Here is a 14,064-nt window from a genome sequence, read left to right on the forward strand (position 1 = left end):
CCTCTGGCTGTGCCCCGAGCTCCAGTGGGTGGGCAGATGGGACAGAGCTGCAGAGCCACTCTGGGGACCCCTGAGGACATGGCACCTTGTCACCACCCCCCAGCTCCCACCTGGCAAGGAACACTGGCAAGGGATAAGCCAGGTGTGGTGTGCCCCAAGAACCCTGTTGTGGTGAGCCCAGGGCTCACAGCCGACCCCTTCCGCTCACCAGGGCTCTCAGGGGTCCCACTGCTGCCCATCCTTCCCCCAACACAATTCCAGCAGCCCTCTGGCACCTCTGGGAGTGTTGGGGCAGGGGTCAGTGGGCACAGCCCCCAAGGGACAGTCGAGCAGGGGATCTGTGACAAGCAGTTGAGGCCACGGAGCAGCACAAGCCAATCCCAGGCACCTGTGCCTGGACCTGGCCCAGCCCTGTCTGCAGCATCCCGAGGGAGCAGGGCAGGAGGGTGCACAGGGATGGTGCCCCCACAGAAAGCTCCGTTCTGGCAGAAGCTCGGCAGCCACGCCGTGCTAAGGAGGGCACAGCCCGACCGCGGCCCCGCAGCGCCTGACTCCAGCAGCAGCCGTCCAGCTCATCTCTTTACTCACAATACACCCGTGCTCTCGACGCATCCGGCACGACCACAGCATGCCCCAACGCAGCTAAAACATACCCCCAAGTACTCCCTACAAAACTAGAGCTTTCTGTTCACTTTTGTTTAAATCTGCAGCATTAAAAAAAAATTAATAATAATGGAAAGGGGAGGGGGTGTGGAGAAAGGAGGTGTCCAACTGGGGTGTGGTGGGTGGCCCGCTGGCACAGTGGGATGCCTAAGCCTGAGCCAGGTCCTCAGTTGATCTTGATGCCTCAGAGAGGCAAAGGAGCTCTCCTGGAGTGCTTCCCCGCAGCCACGGGGCCCTGCCAGCACCCTGACTTGCTCCCCTGTCACCGCTGGTGCTGGGTCAGTGTGGGGAGGAGGCAGCCTGGCATCCCTGCCCGGTGCCAGCTTGGTCCTGCTGAGCACCCGCTGTCCTCCCTCGCCTGCCAGCGCCTGGGGCGTGAGCGGCGGCCGGGGAGCTCGGAGGGGAGCGTTCATCAAATGGGCTGCCAGGTCTTGTCAATGGTCTGAATGTGCTCCTTGGCTTTCATGCGGAGCGAGGCAATGCTGGAGCTCCTCTGGTCCACCTCCTCCAGCGGGTACTTGTCCACAAAGGGGGTGCTGCACTGGTAGGGCGCGGGGGCCATGGGCTGCATGCCCTGCGCCATCGGCGGGGGGGTGTTGAGGAAGGAGTGCCCAGCATAGGGGGGCTGCAGGGCCTGGGGGGCTCCCATGAAGCCAGGGATGCTGTGAACTGTGGTGGCACTGGAGATGGGGGATGTCAGCCATGGGTCGAGTGGCAGGGAGTTGCTCATGGGCCCCACGTTGGGGGTCATGGGGGGCCGGTTGAAGGAGAGCACAGGGGTGTCGTGGAGCTTCATGGAACTGGCCTCCATCTTCTCCTGCCTCCTCCACTTGGCTCGTCGGTTCTGGAACCAGACCTGTGAGGTGAGAGCCAAGGTGAGCTCACTGTGCCCAGTTGGGCCCTTGCAGTGTGCCCCACACGCTGTGTCCCATGCAGGATGCCCCATGCCTCTGCCCGTGCCTCTGCCCCAGGCAGGGTGCCCCGTTGTGCAGTGTCCTGTGTGGGGTGTCCCACAGGGAGTGCTCGAGGTGGGGGTGTCCCGTTTGAGGTACCCCATCCCACAAGGGCTGTCCTACAGGGCTCCAGCAACCCCAGCACCTCTGCCAGACCTCTCCCACAAGCCCCAGAGACCAAGGACATCTCCAAGGTGTGGAAGGGAGAGGTGTAAGTACACAGCCCCTTTTGCTCCAAGGGAACTTGCACCCTGGCCCTGCAGACTCCCAGCAGTCCATGGGACAATGTTATCCGACCTTCCCAGCCCCTTGGTCACAGCTTTCATAAGTTAAACAGCCACAGTTGTGCCAAAACCCAGCAGGAACGACAGGGACTGGTGACCCAAATCCAGTGGGGACGTCTGGCCCCGTGGGAACTGCTCATTAAAGTGCTGGTCCCCATGTCCCCAGAGCAGCACAGGGCACAGGGGTCTGCTGCAGGAGGCAAAGGGGAGGAAAGATGAATGGCTGGGTGGGAAATGGGAGGGTTCCACGGGCTGCTCACGGCTGTTGTGGACACTGGGCTGCACTGGTGCAAACTGCGTGTCCAGAGAAGGGAACGGAGCTGGAGAAAGGGCTGGAGCACAAGTCGGATGAGGAGGAGCTGAGGAAGCTGGGAGAGCTCAGCCTGGAGAAAAGGAGGCTCAGGAGGGACCTTCTGGCTCTGCACAGCTCCCTGAGTGGAGGGGGTGGCCGGGGGGGTCAGGGTCTGCTCCCAGGGAGCAAGGGGAGCACAGGAGGAAACAGCCTCAAGCTGCCCTAGGGGAGGGTTAGGTTGGAGATTAGTGGAAACTTCTTCCCTAGGGCAGTGGTGGAGTCCTCATTCCTGGAGGGACTCCAAAGACGTGTGGATGTGGCACTTGGGGACATGGATTGGTGGTGGCCTTGGCAGTGCTGGGGGAGCAGTTGGACTCAGAGCGCTTTTCCAACCTGAACGATTCTGTGATCCTATGAAACCGGTTGTTGCTCAAAGAGCTCAGCAGAGGTGTCTTTATGGTTTGGACCCCCACAAAAAAGGCTGCATTGTCTTCACTGGGGCTGAGGCCTGGGGAATTCAGTTCATTTGTTTGGGGGCTACTGCTTTCATTCACAGTGGTTTCATTCAGCTCCCTGACCCTTTCTCCCTCCCTGATCTCACCCTGTCAGTCCAGGAAAGGTGGCGAGAGGACTGTTGGGACCCCAGGCTCTTCCCAAGCTCTGCTGTCCCCCCATGAGCCTTTTGCTGAAGCCTAAGGAACAAAACCTCCCCAGCCCCACTGCCCCACCAATCTGCCCTGCTCCAACAAGCTGAAAACCCTCAAATCCATGAGGATCTTGTGCATTCCCAGCTCAAAAACCTGGAAGGAGCCATGATCAGCCGAGGTGGGTTTTTTGGCCACTTTCCCATGTGAGCAGCAGGAGGGATGGGAGCACCCAGCACCAGAAGGGGAAAAAATTTCTGAAAACCATCTCTGTGTCCTGTTGGAGCCTCTGGCCCATGGGCCCAACTGAGACCTTGTAAGTCAAACTGGGACCCCATGGAGGAACAAGGCTCAGCCATTAAACCCTTTCCCTGGCTTTGTCAGGAGCAGCTTGCTCTGCAGAGATGCCGCTCCCATCTTGAGCTGTGGGGAAACTGAGGCACAGAGGGAGGCACTGGCGCTAGAGCTGAGAGCTCAGAGGAGCTCTCCAGCACCTTGGGGTCCCTGTGCACTGCTCAGGGACAGATCCAGGGTGCGGGGGTGTTGCCCTCCCTACCTGCACGCGGACCTCCGGCAGGTTGACCTTCATGGCCAGCTCCTCGCGGCTGTACACGTCGGGGTAGTGGGACTTCTCGAAGGCGCGCTCCAGCTCGTGCAGCTGGTACGTGGTGAAGGTGGTGCGGTTCCGCCGGTGCTTCTTCTTGGGCTGCTCCTCCTCGGCGGCGGCCGGCGGGGAGCTCTCGCTGTCCCCCGGCTTCCGCAGCTCCCCCAGGTCCCCCTCGCACTTATTCAGGAACATGGTGGCACCTGCGGGGCACCGCAGAGTCAGAGGGGCCTGGGGGCTTTGGGCCCCGCACGTGTCCCAGCCCAGGGATGGATGGACAAGGAAAAGGAGGGATGGGAAGGTAGGGTGGCCCTAGGAACAGGTTATGCAAAGGCATAATCCTCTCTGCCACAGCAGAGGATCCCAGGGCTGTGGTGTCCTGGGGGCTGATCCACAGTCCCAGGGACTGACCCAGGGTCCTGGGGACTGACCCAGAATCCAAGGGATGCCTTGTACTTGGCTCTGCTGTCAGATGCCACCGGGCCAATGAACCCGCTGGTGCTAAAAGTCAGATTTCCTCTTAAATGGAGAATTTATGGAAGTACCATCACTGAGGGCCAACCTGATCTCTCTCTGCCCTGGCCTGGAGGGGACCAAGCCTGGGTTAATTCCCTCCTTCCCCCCCAGGTCCTCTTGTCCAGCCTCTTCCATGGAAAAGGCTGGCCCTGGAATGCTGCGGGACCCAGTGTCAGTCCCCAGGCTGGGCGGGAGTGACCCGGCGCTGTCCCCCAGCTAATAACCGTTTGGGTGACGCTTATAAGCATTTTCAACCCTCGCAACGTTTCATCTTTAAGCTTTTTATCCGGCATCTGAAATCTTCCTGCAGTATTTGCAGGGGATTAAGGGTCTCTTTCCACCGTGAGGATGTCAGCAGACATGGAAATGGGGCAGAAAACTGTAATCCTGGGGCAAGGGGAAGGCACTGCATTGCCCAGACCCGCCAGCAAAGGCTCACCTAATGCCTCACAAGGGGGAGTGGGGAGGGAAAAGGAGAGTGAGTTCATGCTGGGAGGGGGCAATGAGGGTCCTAGAGTGCAGCGAGCAGGGGCTGGGTGCCGGGTGTTGCCCAGGCTGCACACACAGGGTGTCTGTGTGGGGTGCTGTGTGTGCAGTGGGGGTGTGCACTGTGTGCCTGCAGCGGCTGTGCCTGTACCTGGGCACAGGAACACACACCCTGGGCAGGCCCAGGGGTGCTCAGGGAGGCTCCCAGTGAGGCACAGGTGTGTGGGGGGAAGGGCTGGGCTGGGCCTGCAATGGAAGGTGTGCAGCAGTGCAGAGCGTGGATGTGCACATGCAGGGATGGGGGTGGGTGAGGATGGGGGTGTGCAGGGATGGGGGTGTGCAGGGATGGGGTGTGCAGGGAAGGGGTTGTGCAGGGATAGGGATGTGTGGGGACGGGGGTGTGCGGGGATGGAGCTGTGCAGGGTGGTTTGCACCACATGGGAGCAGTGCCAGGGTGCAGTGTCTCTGTGCCATGCATGCAGCACGTGCTGTGCAGTGTCTGCACTGCTGCACACAGGGCACAGTGTGTGTGCACAGTGCTCATGCAGGGTGTGCACAGCACCGTGGGTGTGCAGGAGCACAGTGTGTGTGGGGCATGCACAGCCTGTGGGCACAGGAGCTGTGGGCACCCAGTGTACAGTGTGTGCAGCGTGTGCAGCATGAGCAGTGTGTGTGTGCAGGGTGTGCAGTGTGTGCAGTGTCTACAGTGTGTGCAGGGTGTACAGCGTGTGTAGGGTGTGCAGGGTGTGCAGTGTGTGCAGGGTGTGCAGTGTGTACAGTGTGTGCAGGATGTGCAGAGTGTGCAGTGTGTGCAGAGTGTGCAGGGTGTGCAGGGTGTGCAGTGTGTACAGCATGTACAGGGTGTGCAGGGTGTGTGTGTGCAGGGTGTGCAGTGTGTGCAGTGTGTGCAGAGTGTGCAGTGTCTACAGTGTGTACGGGGTGTGCAGGGTGTGCAGTGTGTGCAGTGTCTACAGTGTGTGCAGGGTGTACAGTGTGTGCAAGGTGTGCAGAGTGTCCAGGGTGTGCAGGGTGTGCAGTGTGTACAGCATGTACAGGGTGTGCAGGGTGTGCAGGGTGTGTGTGTGCAGGGTGTGCAGTGTGTGCAGTGTGTGCAGAGTGTGCAGTGTGTACAGTGTGTACGGGGTGTGCAGTGTGTGCAGTGTCTACAGTGTGTGCAGGGTGTACAGTGTGTGCAAGGTGTGCAGAGTGTGCAGAGTGTGCAGTGTGTACAGTGTGTACAGGGTGTGCAGGGTGTGCAGTGTCTGCAGCGTGTGTTGAACACCCAGTGGGTGCTGTACACATGCAGTGCTGTGTGTGCAGGGAGTGCAGCACAGGGTGTGTGTGCAGGGAGTGCAGTACAGGGTGTGTGTGTGCCTTTGGGAGTGCAGCACAGGGTGTGTGTGTGCAGGGAGTGCAGTACAGGGTGTGTGTGCAGTGAGTGCAGCACAGGGTGTGTGTGCAGGGAGTGCAGCACAGGGTGTGTGTGTGCCTTTGGGAGTGCAGCACAGGATGTGTGTGCAGGGAGTGCAGCACAGGGTGTGTGTGCCTTTGGGAGCTGGAGGCCCCCCTGATACCCCACAGCCCCTGGCAGGGTGTCTGTAGCCCCAGGGGCTCTGGGTCCAGCCCGGCAGTCTCAGGGGGCCTCAGGGGAGCCACAAGTGAGGGCAGGGGTGTTGGGTGCTGCACCCTGGGGTGCCCCAAGGCAGCGGTGGGGGGGAGGGGGGGCTGGGGGGAGCAGGGGCCCTGTGGTCTCTGTGTGAGCATCACAGCATGTTCTGGGGTTGGGGACACAGGGAAGGGATGGGGTCCCCCACTGACATCCTGCTCTCACTTACCTGCTTCTCATTTGCGCAGCTCCGCACCTGCAAGGAGAGGAGAGAGGGGGCTGAGCACCTAGAGCACCCTCCTGGGGCACACACCCCCCCAAAGGGACTAGCACCCCATCATGATGCCCATCTGCCCTGCCCAGCCATGTTCCACAGTCCAATGGAGCAATGGTGGGGAGGGAGCTGGAAGGAGCTGGGGCAATGGGAATGGGTGAGATGGGCACTGCGGGGATGAGGGAGAGAGGCTGGGGGGGCTGGGGATAAGATGGGGCAAGCGGGAGAAGAAGAGGGGACAGGGCTAAGGTGCAAAGACAGAGCCCCATGGTTCACCCCCTGACCCCATCAGAAAGCAAAAACTTCCCAGGGAGCAGCAAACCCCGACCTGGGAGCACAGATGAGCAGCAGAACAGCAGAGCAACAGTGACCCAGCAGCAGCGAGGCACCCCCAGACCCTGCGGGATGGGGACCAGGGCAGGACCCCCCCCAGTCTGCCTCAGCCTGGCTGGGAGGCACAGAATGACCAGGATGGGGGGACATCAGCAGCAACCAACCACCCCATTTTCCCCATCCTCCAGGGACTGGCCTCAGGACTCCCAAGCCTTTGCCACCAGTGTTTTGGGAATCCTGCCTGGAAACAGGCCACACTGATCTGGGGCTGGGGGAACTGCTGAACTCTGGCTTCCAAAGGACATCTTCCTGCAGCCTCTGTCATGCTAGCAGCAATTTTTGGGTTTAAGCCCTTAAGCTGCAAAACTGTGCTGAGAACCATAAGGACCCAATACCTCAGAAGAGTTCTTCCCCCCCCTCTCCCCCCGATGCTCCAGCCCATGGTTTTCCTGTGGGGGCTGCTAGCTGAGGGGAGGGAATAGCTGCTGGTAAAGACACCCAAAAAAGCAACAGAAATGACATTGAGCCCTGGTCAAAGTGGGTAAAACCCCTCACTTCCTGAGCACTGCAAACATCAGTGAGGACAGGTGGCCTCCCCTGTCAGCAGGGGATGTGGAAGAGACAGTCCAGGGACAGCCCCACCTTCCACTGGGACCCCATTCTTTGCCTTTGGGAGCCCATCTGGGTGCCAGGATTTGGCTCCCTGGGCTCGAGCCGCCAAGGATGGGTGGTCGGAGCCCGGGTGGCTCCTGGCCCTGGCTCTGTGTGACTCAGGGTGAGTGACACTGGCGGGCGCCCGCACCCGCTCTGAGTCCCCAGGGAATGGTGCCAGCCCCGTCCCCAACACCAACCCCAGGCACACCCTGGGGACACCCACTCCCTTTCTCAGCATCTTCCCTCGGCGCTTTGTCCCGAATTGGAAAAAAACGGCGTTACCTGCTGGGCCCAACTCGGCTTTTCCAGGAGTATTTAACTTTGCTGGTCCCTCCCGGGAACCAAACAAGCGGCTCAACCTCACCAATCTCGCAGCTTTGGCAGCCAAAGTTGCCTCTAGTCTTCTTATTTGTCACAGAACCGCCGTGCTAAGGCTCGGGAGAATCTTTATTTAGTGTTGCAGATGTCACCAAGGCACCGCAGATTGGAAATGAGTCCAAAGGATTAAGACGAGGTTATTAATTGGAGGCCTTCCCCTTTAAGAATGATTGACAGTTACTTTCTGGACAAGTAATTGCTCTAAATGTCCCCCCAGCACGGGTCCGGGGGGGCAGTGGCGGACAAAGCCCCGAACTGCCTTCCCCACTCGGATTGTCTCCCCACAAAGGCGTCCTGCTGGAGTTTGCCGTGTAATCCCCTCATTACGGGCGAGGAGAAAGAATTAGAAACAGGGGGAGCGGAGAAGAAAGGATGGAGGGGGAGGGGGCAGGATTTCCTTGGACTGCGGAGCCTCTGCCCCAGGGATGGGGTCCGGGGCAGATGCCCCAAGCCTCGGTGGGACGGGGATGCCGCAGTGATGGGTGTTGTCCCCCCTGGACAGGGATGGCCAGCCTGGAGGTGGCCCCGTGACAGTGTGGGTGGCCCTGTGGCTCCCATGATGCTGCCTGCAGAGCCCTGCCCGTGTGGGGAGCAGAGATGGGGACAGGTGTGGGGACAGGAATGGGGACCAGGCATGGGGTCCAGCTTGAGGCTCCAGGGTGCAGACACGGCCTGGGGACCTGCTCTGGGCTCTGGCTGTGGGCCCAGGCGTAGGGACCAGCCATAGAGACCAGCCCCCCTGAACAGCCTTGGGGACCTGGTATGAAGACCAGGCAGGGAACACTCACAGGGACCAGAGCAGGGGACCAGGCAGGAGGGCCAAGTGTGGGGAGCAGCCATGGGGCAGTGCCCATGGGCCCAGGCCTGGGGATGACTCGTGGACATGGGACTGAGCACTGGGGCCAGGCATGGGAACACCCTGTGGGCACCAGCTGTGGGATCCAGCTGGAGGGGACAATCCCTGGGGGGTGCCCCATGGGTCTTGGCCTAAGGGGACGTGGGACAAAGGCAGCCAGGCTGAGGGGCAGGGCTACCATTCTTCTCCTCTGCACTCCCACTGCTGCCCCTGGGCCCCAAAGAATGATGGAAACATCATGGTGGAAGTCCTGGGCTCTGCTGGGGGATGTGCTTGGTGCTGCCCACAGCCCCCATCATGTGGGGTGGATTTTGCCCTTTTCTTTCTTTGCTCACTTTTACTTTCTCCCAAAACCATCTTCCTGCCACCTGCAGCCGCCGCCACCCCCGGGCCTGTCTCGGCTTCCTCCCACTCCCTTCCCCTCCTCGCCACGCTTCCCCTTTCGGATGGCAAATGTCACTGTGGGGGTTTTGGACCCTGTGCCAGGTGGCTGCTGGCCCCGGAGTGGGTCTGTGCCCTCCCCACCACAGCTGCTCTTGGCGAGACCCTGCAGCCCCTCTGTGTCCTGCTGTGGGCCCTGAGGCCATCCCGTTGTCCCCCACTGGGGTTGTGAGGCTTTACCTGGCCTGTCTCACACCTCTTTGGGGACAGTGTGATGTTGTGTTGGAGATGGCACGCCACTACCCTGGGGACAGTGTGCCACCACTGCAGGGACAGGCTGGCACTGCCCTGGGCATGGCAGGACCACACCCCAGGGATGGCACGACCTGCACAGGCAGGCCATAGAGCCCCCGGGGATGAGGTGACACCCCCGTGCCAGGCAGCGCTGCAGGAGTGCAGGGGAGAGCAGGGAGCTGCTGGGGACATCCCCGGGCAGGGGCCATGTATGGGGTCGGGCCATGTGTGGGGCAGGGCCATGTGTGGGGCAGGGGTGATGGGTGGGGCAGGGGTGATGGGTGGTGCAGGGCCATGTGTGGGGCAGGGGTGATGGGTGGGGCAGAGGTGATGGGTGGGGCAGGGGTGATGTTTTGGGCAGAGGTGCAAACTGGACCCCACTCTCCCGATGCCCATGCTGGCCACTGTGACGAGTGCAGGAGCGTGTGCCCCACACTGGTGGCCCCCGGCAGGTTTCCCGGGGTGCCCCCCTGGCCCGGGGGTGCGGGGAGGTGCCCAGGGTCCCGGTTCGGGGGCGGGGGCTGCCCAGCTGCCCGGCCCGGCGCTGTGTGTGCCCTGCCGGCCCCGCGGCCGCCACAAGGTGTTGCCTCGCCCGGGGGGAGGCAGCAGGCTGATTTGCCAAATGATTATAATTGCCTTTTAGGAGCAGATAGCAAATTGATTTGCTTCCTTGTCCAAGGCCCGTAATCGCTTCATCACTTTAAAATATTAATGCTATACTTCTTTGCTAGTTTCCCAATTACCCTAATTGAAGGCAAATTGGTTAAGAAGGTGCAATGCAGAGTATCAGGGGGTTTAGTTCACTCAAATGACAGTTTTAAACCTCCCTAATCCTATTAGCGCGCAAAGCTGCTAACGCTTAGAGACGCTGCGTCAGCTTACCGGGGCGGTGGGGCCGGAGGCGGGGGTCGGGCCCGGGGGCGGCCGGGGGCCACCGGCCTCACGTGACCAGCTCGGCCGGGGATTTATCACTTTTTTAGTTCATTAAGAGGCCTTTGGCAGGCGGGGAGGCAGCAGGGGTGACCCAAAAGGGTGCTGAGCGGGAGGCAGGTGGCAGCATGGGGAGGGCGGGGGGGAGACGATTAGCCAAGGAGACCTGGCGGAGGGTCCTGACCCGAATCCCAGCTGGCGCTGGGAGTCCCCATGCAGCCCCACTGGGAACACTGGGAGAGGCAGAGCAGGATGGGACCCTGATGTGGAACGGGGATGGAGGACTGAGGTGGTGGTGGCAGAACTCGTTGGGGACCTCAGTGCCACCATCCCAGCAGCTGGCACTTGGTGGCGATGTGGGGTGGGATCAGCGTTGTGCTGGGTGCCGCAGCTGCGAACGCCCCGTCAGGATCCTGGCGAGAGACTGGCGTGGCACAGACGGTCCCATCCCACAGGTGGGGTTTGTGCCTGAAGGGAGATTTCCTGAGCTCTGAAGAAAAGCTGGTGAACGGGGATGAGGATGATGGCAGAGACAGCAGGGATGATGAAGTCTGCAGGGACAGTGGGGCCACCAAACACCCCGAGGCTCCCCGGTGTCAGGCCCAGCCTGTCTCACGCTCCCTGGGATGCTCCAGCAGCCCCTGGGCTGGTACCGGGAGGGGTTCCAGGGGAAATGGGCACCTGGTGCATGCAGGGTGTGCTCCCTGCTCCGTGTGCTCCAGCTCCTGAGCCCCTGGCTCTGCTGGCAGCGCTGAGCTCGGGGACAGCTCCCGGCCCACCTGCGCTGGATCCGGCCGTGGGCAGCCCGGGCAGGGCCGTCCCCGCAGCCTTTCCGGAGCAGATGGCAGCGGCGTGGGGAGGATGGAGGCGGCTCAGCGCGTCCTTCCTTTCATGCACACACAGCGTGATTCCCGGCGGCTCCGGCTCCGGCGGGAGGTGCCGCCGGGGCCAGCGCTGGCCGAACATTTTACACGGGTTCAGCGAGCTTAGTCCTCGGGGACAGGCGACTCAGGAAGATTAGAGCTCGCTAAAATAGGCAGGTATTAGTGATCTCAGCAGCCCCCGGCCTTCCGGCGCGGCCGCATTTAAGCCTGCGCTGCTGTCGAGGGCCCAGGACAGAGTCCCCGGCTGGGCAGGAGGCAGTCGGGCACCCCGGCCCAGCCGAGGGGATGCCCCTGCTGCCCGCGCTGAGGATGCTCGAGCACGGGAGTAAATGCTCCACACCCGCTCCGGGGCTGTCCCCAAGGGGTGGCCAGGGGGATCACTGGGTCCCAGTGAGGGCTGCTGCAGAAGTGGGGCACGGACCCAGTGGCCAAGCATCCCGGGCTGGTTGGTGGCTCAGAGGACGCAGAGCAGCCCGGCTCCAGCGCTGTCATCGTGTCCCCTCACCCACCAGGACAGGGACTGTGTGGGTGCGGGATGTGGCAGGACAAGAACGGTGCCGGCAAATGCTGTATTTATTGAGCCAAATGGTGCACGGTGCCAGGGCTGGTCAGGGGGGTAACGGTGTCAGGGACCTGCCCCATGTGGGGGCTCACACCAGGAGCACCACGAGAGGGACCTGACCATACCCAGGCATTCTGCACCCCTGCACACCCTGGGAAAGCAACTGCGAATGATTTTGGGGAAGAAAACCCACGCCTAACGTGTATTGGGACCCGCACCCCAAGTCAAGGCACCCAGAGCTTCGGCATGCCGTGGCTCCCGGGGACAGGGGCTGCCGATGGCCCCTGCAGCGCTGCTACATCAGGGCGCACTTCTCCCTGACCTGATCCACGCCGCCCAGAGCGCGGTCCCGCAGCGCCGGCAGCTCCACCTGCCGCAGCTTCGCCAGGAAGGCGAAGGCCCCGGCGCTGCCATCCTCCTCCTCCTCCTCGCTGTGCACCATGGCTGCCAGCTCCGGCGGCAGCTCCACCGCCCCTCCGGCCACGTGCACCTGGGCGTCGTCCCGCTCGTCCTAAACGCGGGTGGGAGAGGCTGTCTGGTGGGGACAGACGCGGTGGCCACCACGGTGGAGCGGGGAAAGGGGGACAGAGGATGGCCAGTCCCAGGGGGCTGGGGACACGGCGGGATTCCAGGACTGTCCAGTGCCAGACTTGGACGCTGGATGGACAGTGGGCGGCAGATAGACGGAGACAGTGGCCTTCTGCTGCCCTCTTCAGGAATCCCTCCAGCCCAGGGGAGCACGGCAGCCGGGGGCCTGGGGCTGTTCTGGGCGATGTAGGGTCAAGGGGAAGCCCCGGGCCCGCGGACAGGCTGGTTCTTACCTGGGCCAGGTGGTACTTGTCCCGCAGGTGCATCCGCACCGTGGCCCGTTCTGCCTTCTTCTGTGCAAATGCCTTGTCCCGCTCGATCCTGCAGCAGGTGCCACACCATCACCCCCTCCTCACTGAGCCCCCCAGGACCACTCCACCTCGATCACCCTGCTCCTCCTGCAGAGCAGGTCTGGGGCAGGAGGGAGAAGGTCTGAGACCCACAAGAGGGTTAAATGGGGATCTGGGAGCAGGAACCCCATCCTGTCCACGCAGCTCAGCACCCAGATTCAGAGGTGGTTGATGAAGGTGCCCATTGCAGGGACTCGCTCCTCCTGCAGCCTCTCATCTCCCTGGTGCTGAGCTGCTGGCTTCCCACAGTGCCCAGTCCTAGGGAGGTGGGACCTGAATCCAGTCCCGTGCTGACCCCCATCCCTGGGCTCCAAGGGTGCTGGGCTGGAACCACCCCGGGGCTCTGACACCTGGGGGTTCCCCTTGTCACCTGTGGTGCACAAAGGTGCTGTCACAGCCCTGTGCCAGCACCTCCATGGACCCCCCATGCTGTGGGGGAGACACGCTGAAGGGCACCTGCTCTGCACTGTCTCTTACCCCAGCTGCCTCCGTGTCCCTGTCCTGAGCCACCCTGGGGAAAACCCACAGAATCAGATCCTGATTTTGGAGTGTTGGAGGACCCTCGTGACCCACTCAGCCCCAGCAAAGCCTTACTTCTCCTCCAGCAGCTGCCGCTGGTACTCCTCAAACTCCTCGCGGGCCATGCTGCTGGGCAGCGCAGCCGCCTTGTCATCCTTGGGGGCCCCCTTGGGGGACTCGTCCTTGCCCCCCTGGAAGCTCTTCAGGGTGGCCGTGAAGAAGGAGGCCATGGTGGATGGTGGTGGCAGCTCCTGCCCCGAGGTGCCCACCGGGTCCCAGTGCCCGCAAGGTCAGTGGGCCCAGCCCCAGGGGCACTGCGGATCAGGGGCGGATTAAGGCATTAGGAGGGGAAGGCACAGCCAGGGTGGAAGGACCTTCCCTTTGCTGCACCCAAGGGTGCTTGCAGGGGACAGTGGCAGTGCCGGGGGACAGCAGGTGCTGCCTCATCAGAGTGATAGGGAGGTGAAAGGAGTCACTGAACTGCAGCACACACTGGGTCAGGCTGAAATACCCCCCATTACATGGGTCCAAAACTGGGTCAGCACCCATGGGGCCGTGGCAAGCCCGGGGCAGAGCCCCATGCCGTGGGCACCCAGAACCATGCACTCAGGGGGATTGGGGGTGCAGGAAGTCAGCACAGAGGAGACACAAGAGGATTAGCCGAAAAAACCCAGTCGAGGGTCAGAGGACTGGCAGCAGATGAGGCGGTGGCGGGGCACACCCACCCGTGTGCCCCCGCTAATCCCTGCTCCACCGAGACCGAGATTGCTCGGCAGCCTGCGGGGCCGGGGGCTCCCCACGGCTGGGAATGTGCCCCGTGCCCATAATCTATAGGAAAGCAATTCCCATACAGGGTCTGATTAAAGCATAATCCCCTGCTGCACAGAGCCCCCATGGGAGAGGGGCTGGATGGTATGGGGGGTTCCAAGGGCCAGAGCTCCTGGCCCCCCCAAAGCCTTTCACTAGGCTTTGTCAGGCCCCAAGTGAGAGATAGGCCTAATTTCACTCCAGAG

The 14,064-nt window shown here is 62.0% G+C and overlaps 2 protein-coding genes across 2 annotated transcripts; both read right to left on the reverse strand.

Moving 5' to 3' along the window:
- Positions 1-560: 560 nt before the first annotated feature.
- On the reverse strand, positions 561-10,970 carry RAX2 (retina and anterior neural fold homeobox 2). The gene is made up of 3 exons (XM_071451976.1): positions 6,278-10,970; positions 3,393-3,643; positions 561-1,519 (listed from the first exon to the last, which is right to left on the reverse strand). Exons 2-3 carry the CDS (start codon positions 3,633-3,635, stop codon positions 1,076-1,078), a joined length of 687 nt encoding a protein of 228 aa, XP_071308077.1. The 5' UTR covers positions 3,636-3,643; positions 6,278-10,970; the 3' UTR covers positions 561-1,075.
- A 169-nt stretch (positions 10,971-11,139) lies between these two features.
- LOC139602097 (complexin-3-like) lies at positions 11,140-13,920 on the reverse strand. The gene is made up of 3 exons (XM_071451616.1): positions 13,127-13,920; positions 12,416-12,503; positions 11,140-12,105 (listed from the first exon to the last, which is right to left on the reverse strand). Exons 1-3 carry the CDS (start codon positions 13,279-13,281, stop codon positions 11,890-11,892), a joined length of 459 nt encoding a protein of 152 aa, XP_071307717.1. The 5' UTR covers positions 13,282-13,920; the 3' UTR covers positions 11,140-11,889.
- Between the last annotated feature and the right edge of the window lie 144 nt (positions 13,921-14,064).

This window comes from Agelaius tricolor, unplaced genomic scaffold (assembly GCF_023055355.1).
Source record: "Agelaius tricolor isolate 1412-34295 unplaced genomic scaffold, bAgeTri1.0.p SCAF_33, whole genome shotgun sequence".
NCBI classification, from domain to species: Eukaryota; Metazoa; Chordata; class Aves; order Passeriformes; family Icteridae; genus Agelaius; species Agelaius tricolor.

Bases quoted from the DNA above. Each gene is read 5' to 3' on its own strand.
- RAX2 (XM_071451976.1), bottom strand. From the start codon at position 3,635: ATGTTCCTGAATAAGTGCGAGGGGGACCTGGGGGAGCTGCGGAAGCCG. The intron at 1,520-3,392 runs GTAGGGAGGGCA...CTCACCTCACAG, and splicing joins TGCCGGAGGTCCGCGTGCAG to GTCTGGTTCCAGAACCGACG.
- LOC139602097 (XM_071451616.1), bottom strand. From the start codon at position 13,281: ATGGCCTCCTTCTTCACGGCCACCCTGAAGAGCTTCCAGGGGGGCAAG. The intron at 12,504-13,126 runs GTAAGGCTTTGC...CACCTGCTGCAG, and splicing joins CGGCAGCTGCTGGAGGAGAA to GATCGAGCGGGACAAGGCAT. The intron at 12,106-12,415 runs GTAAGAACCAGC...ACCCGCGTTTAG, and splicing joins ACAAGTACCACCTGGCCCAG to GACGAGCGGGACGACGCCCA.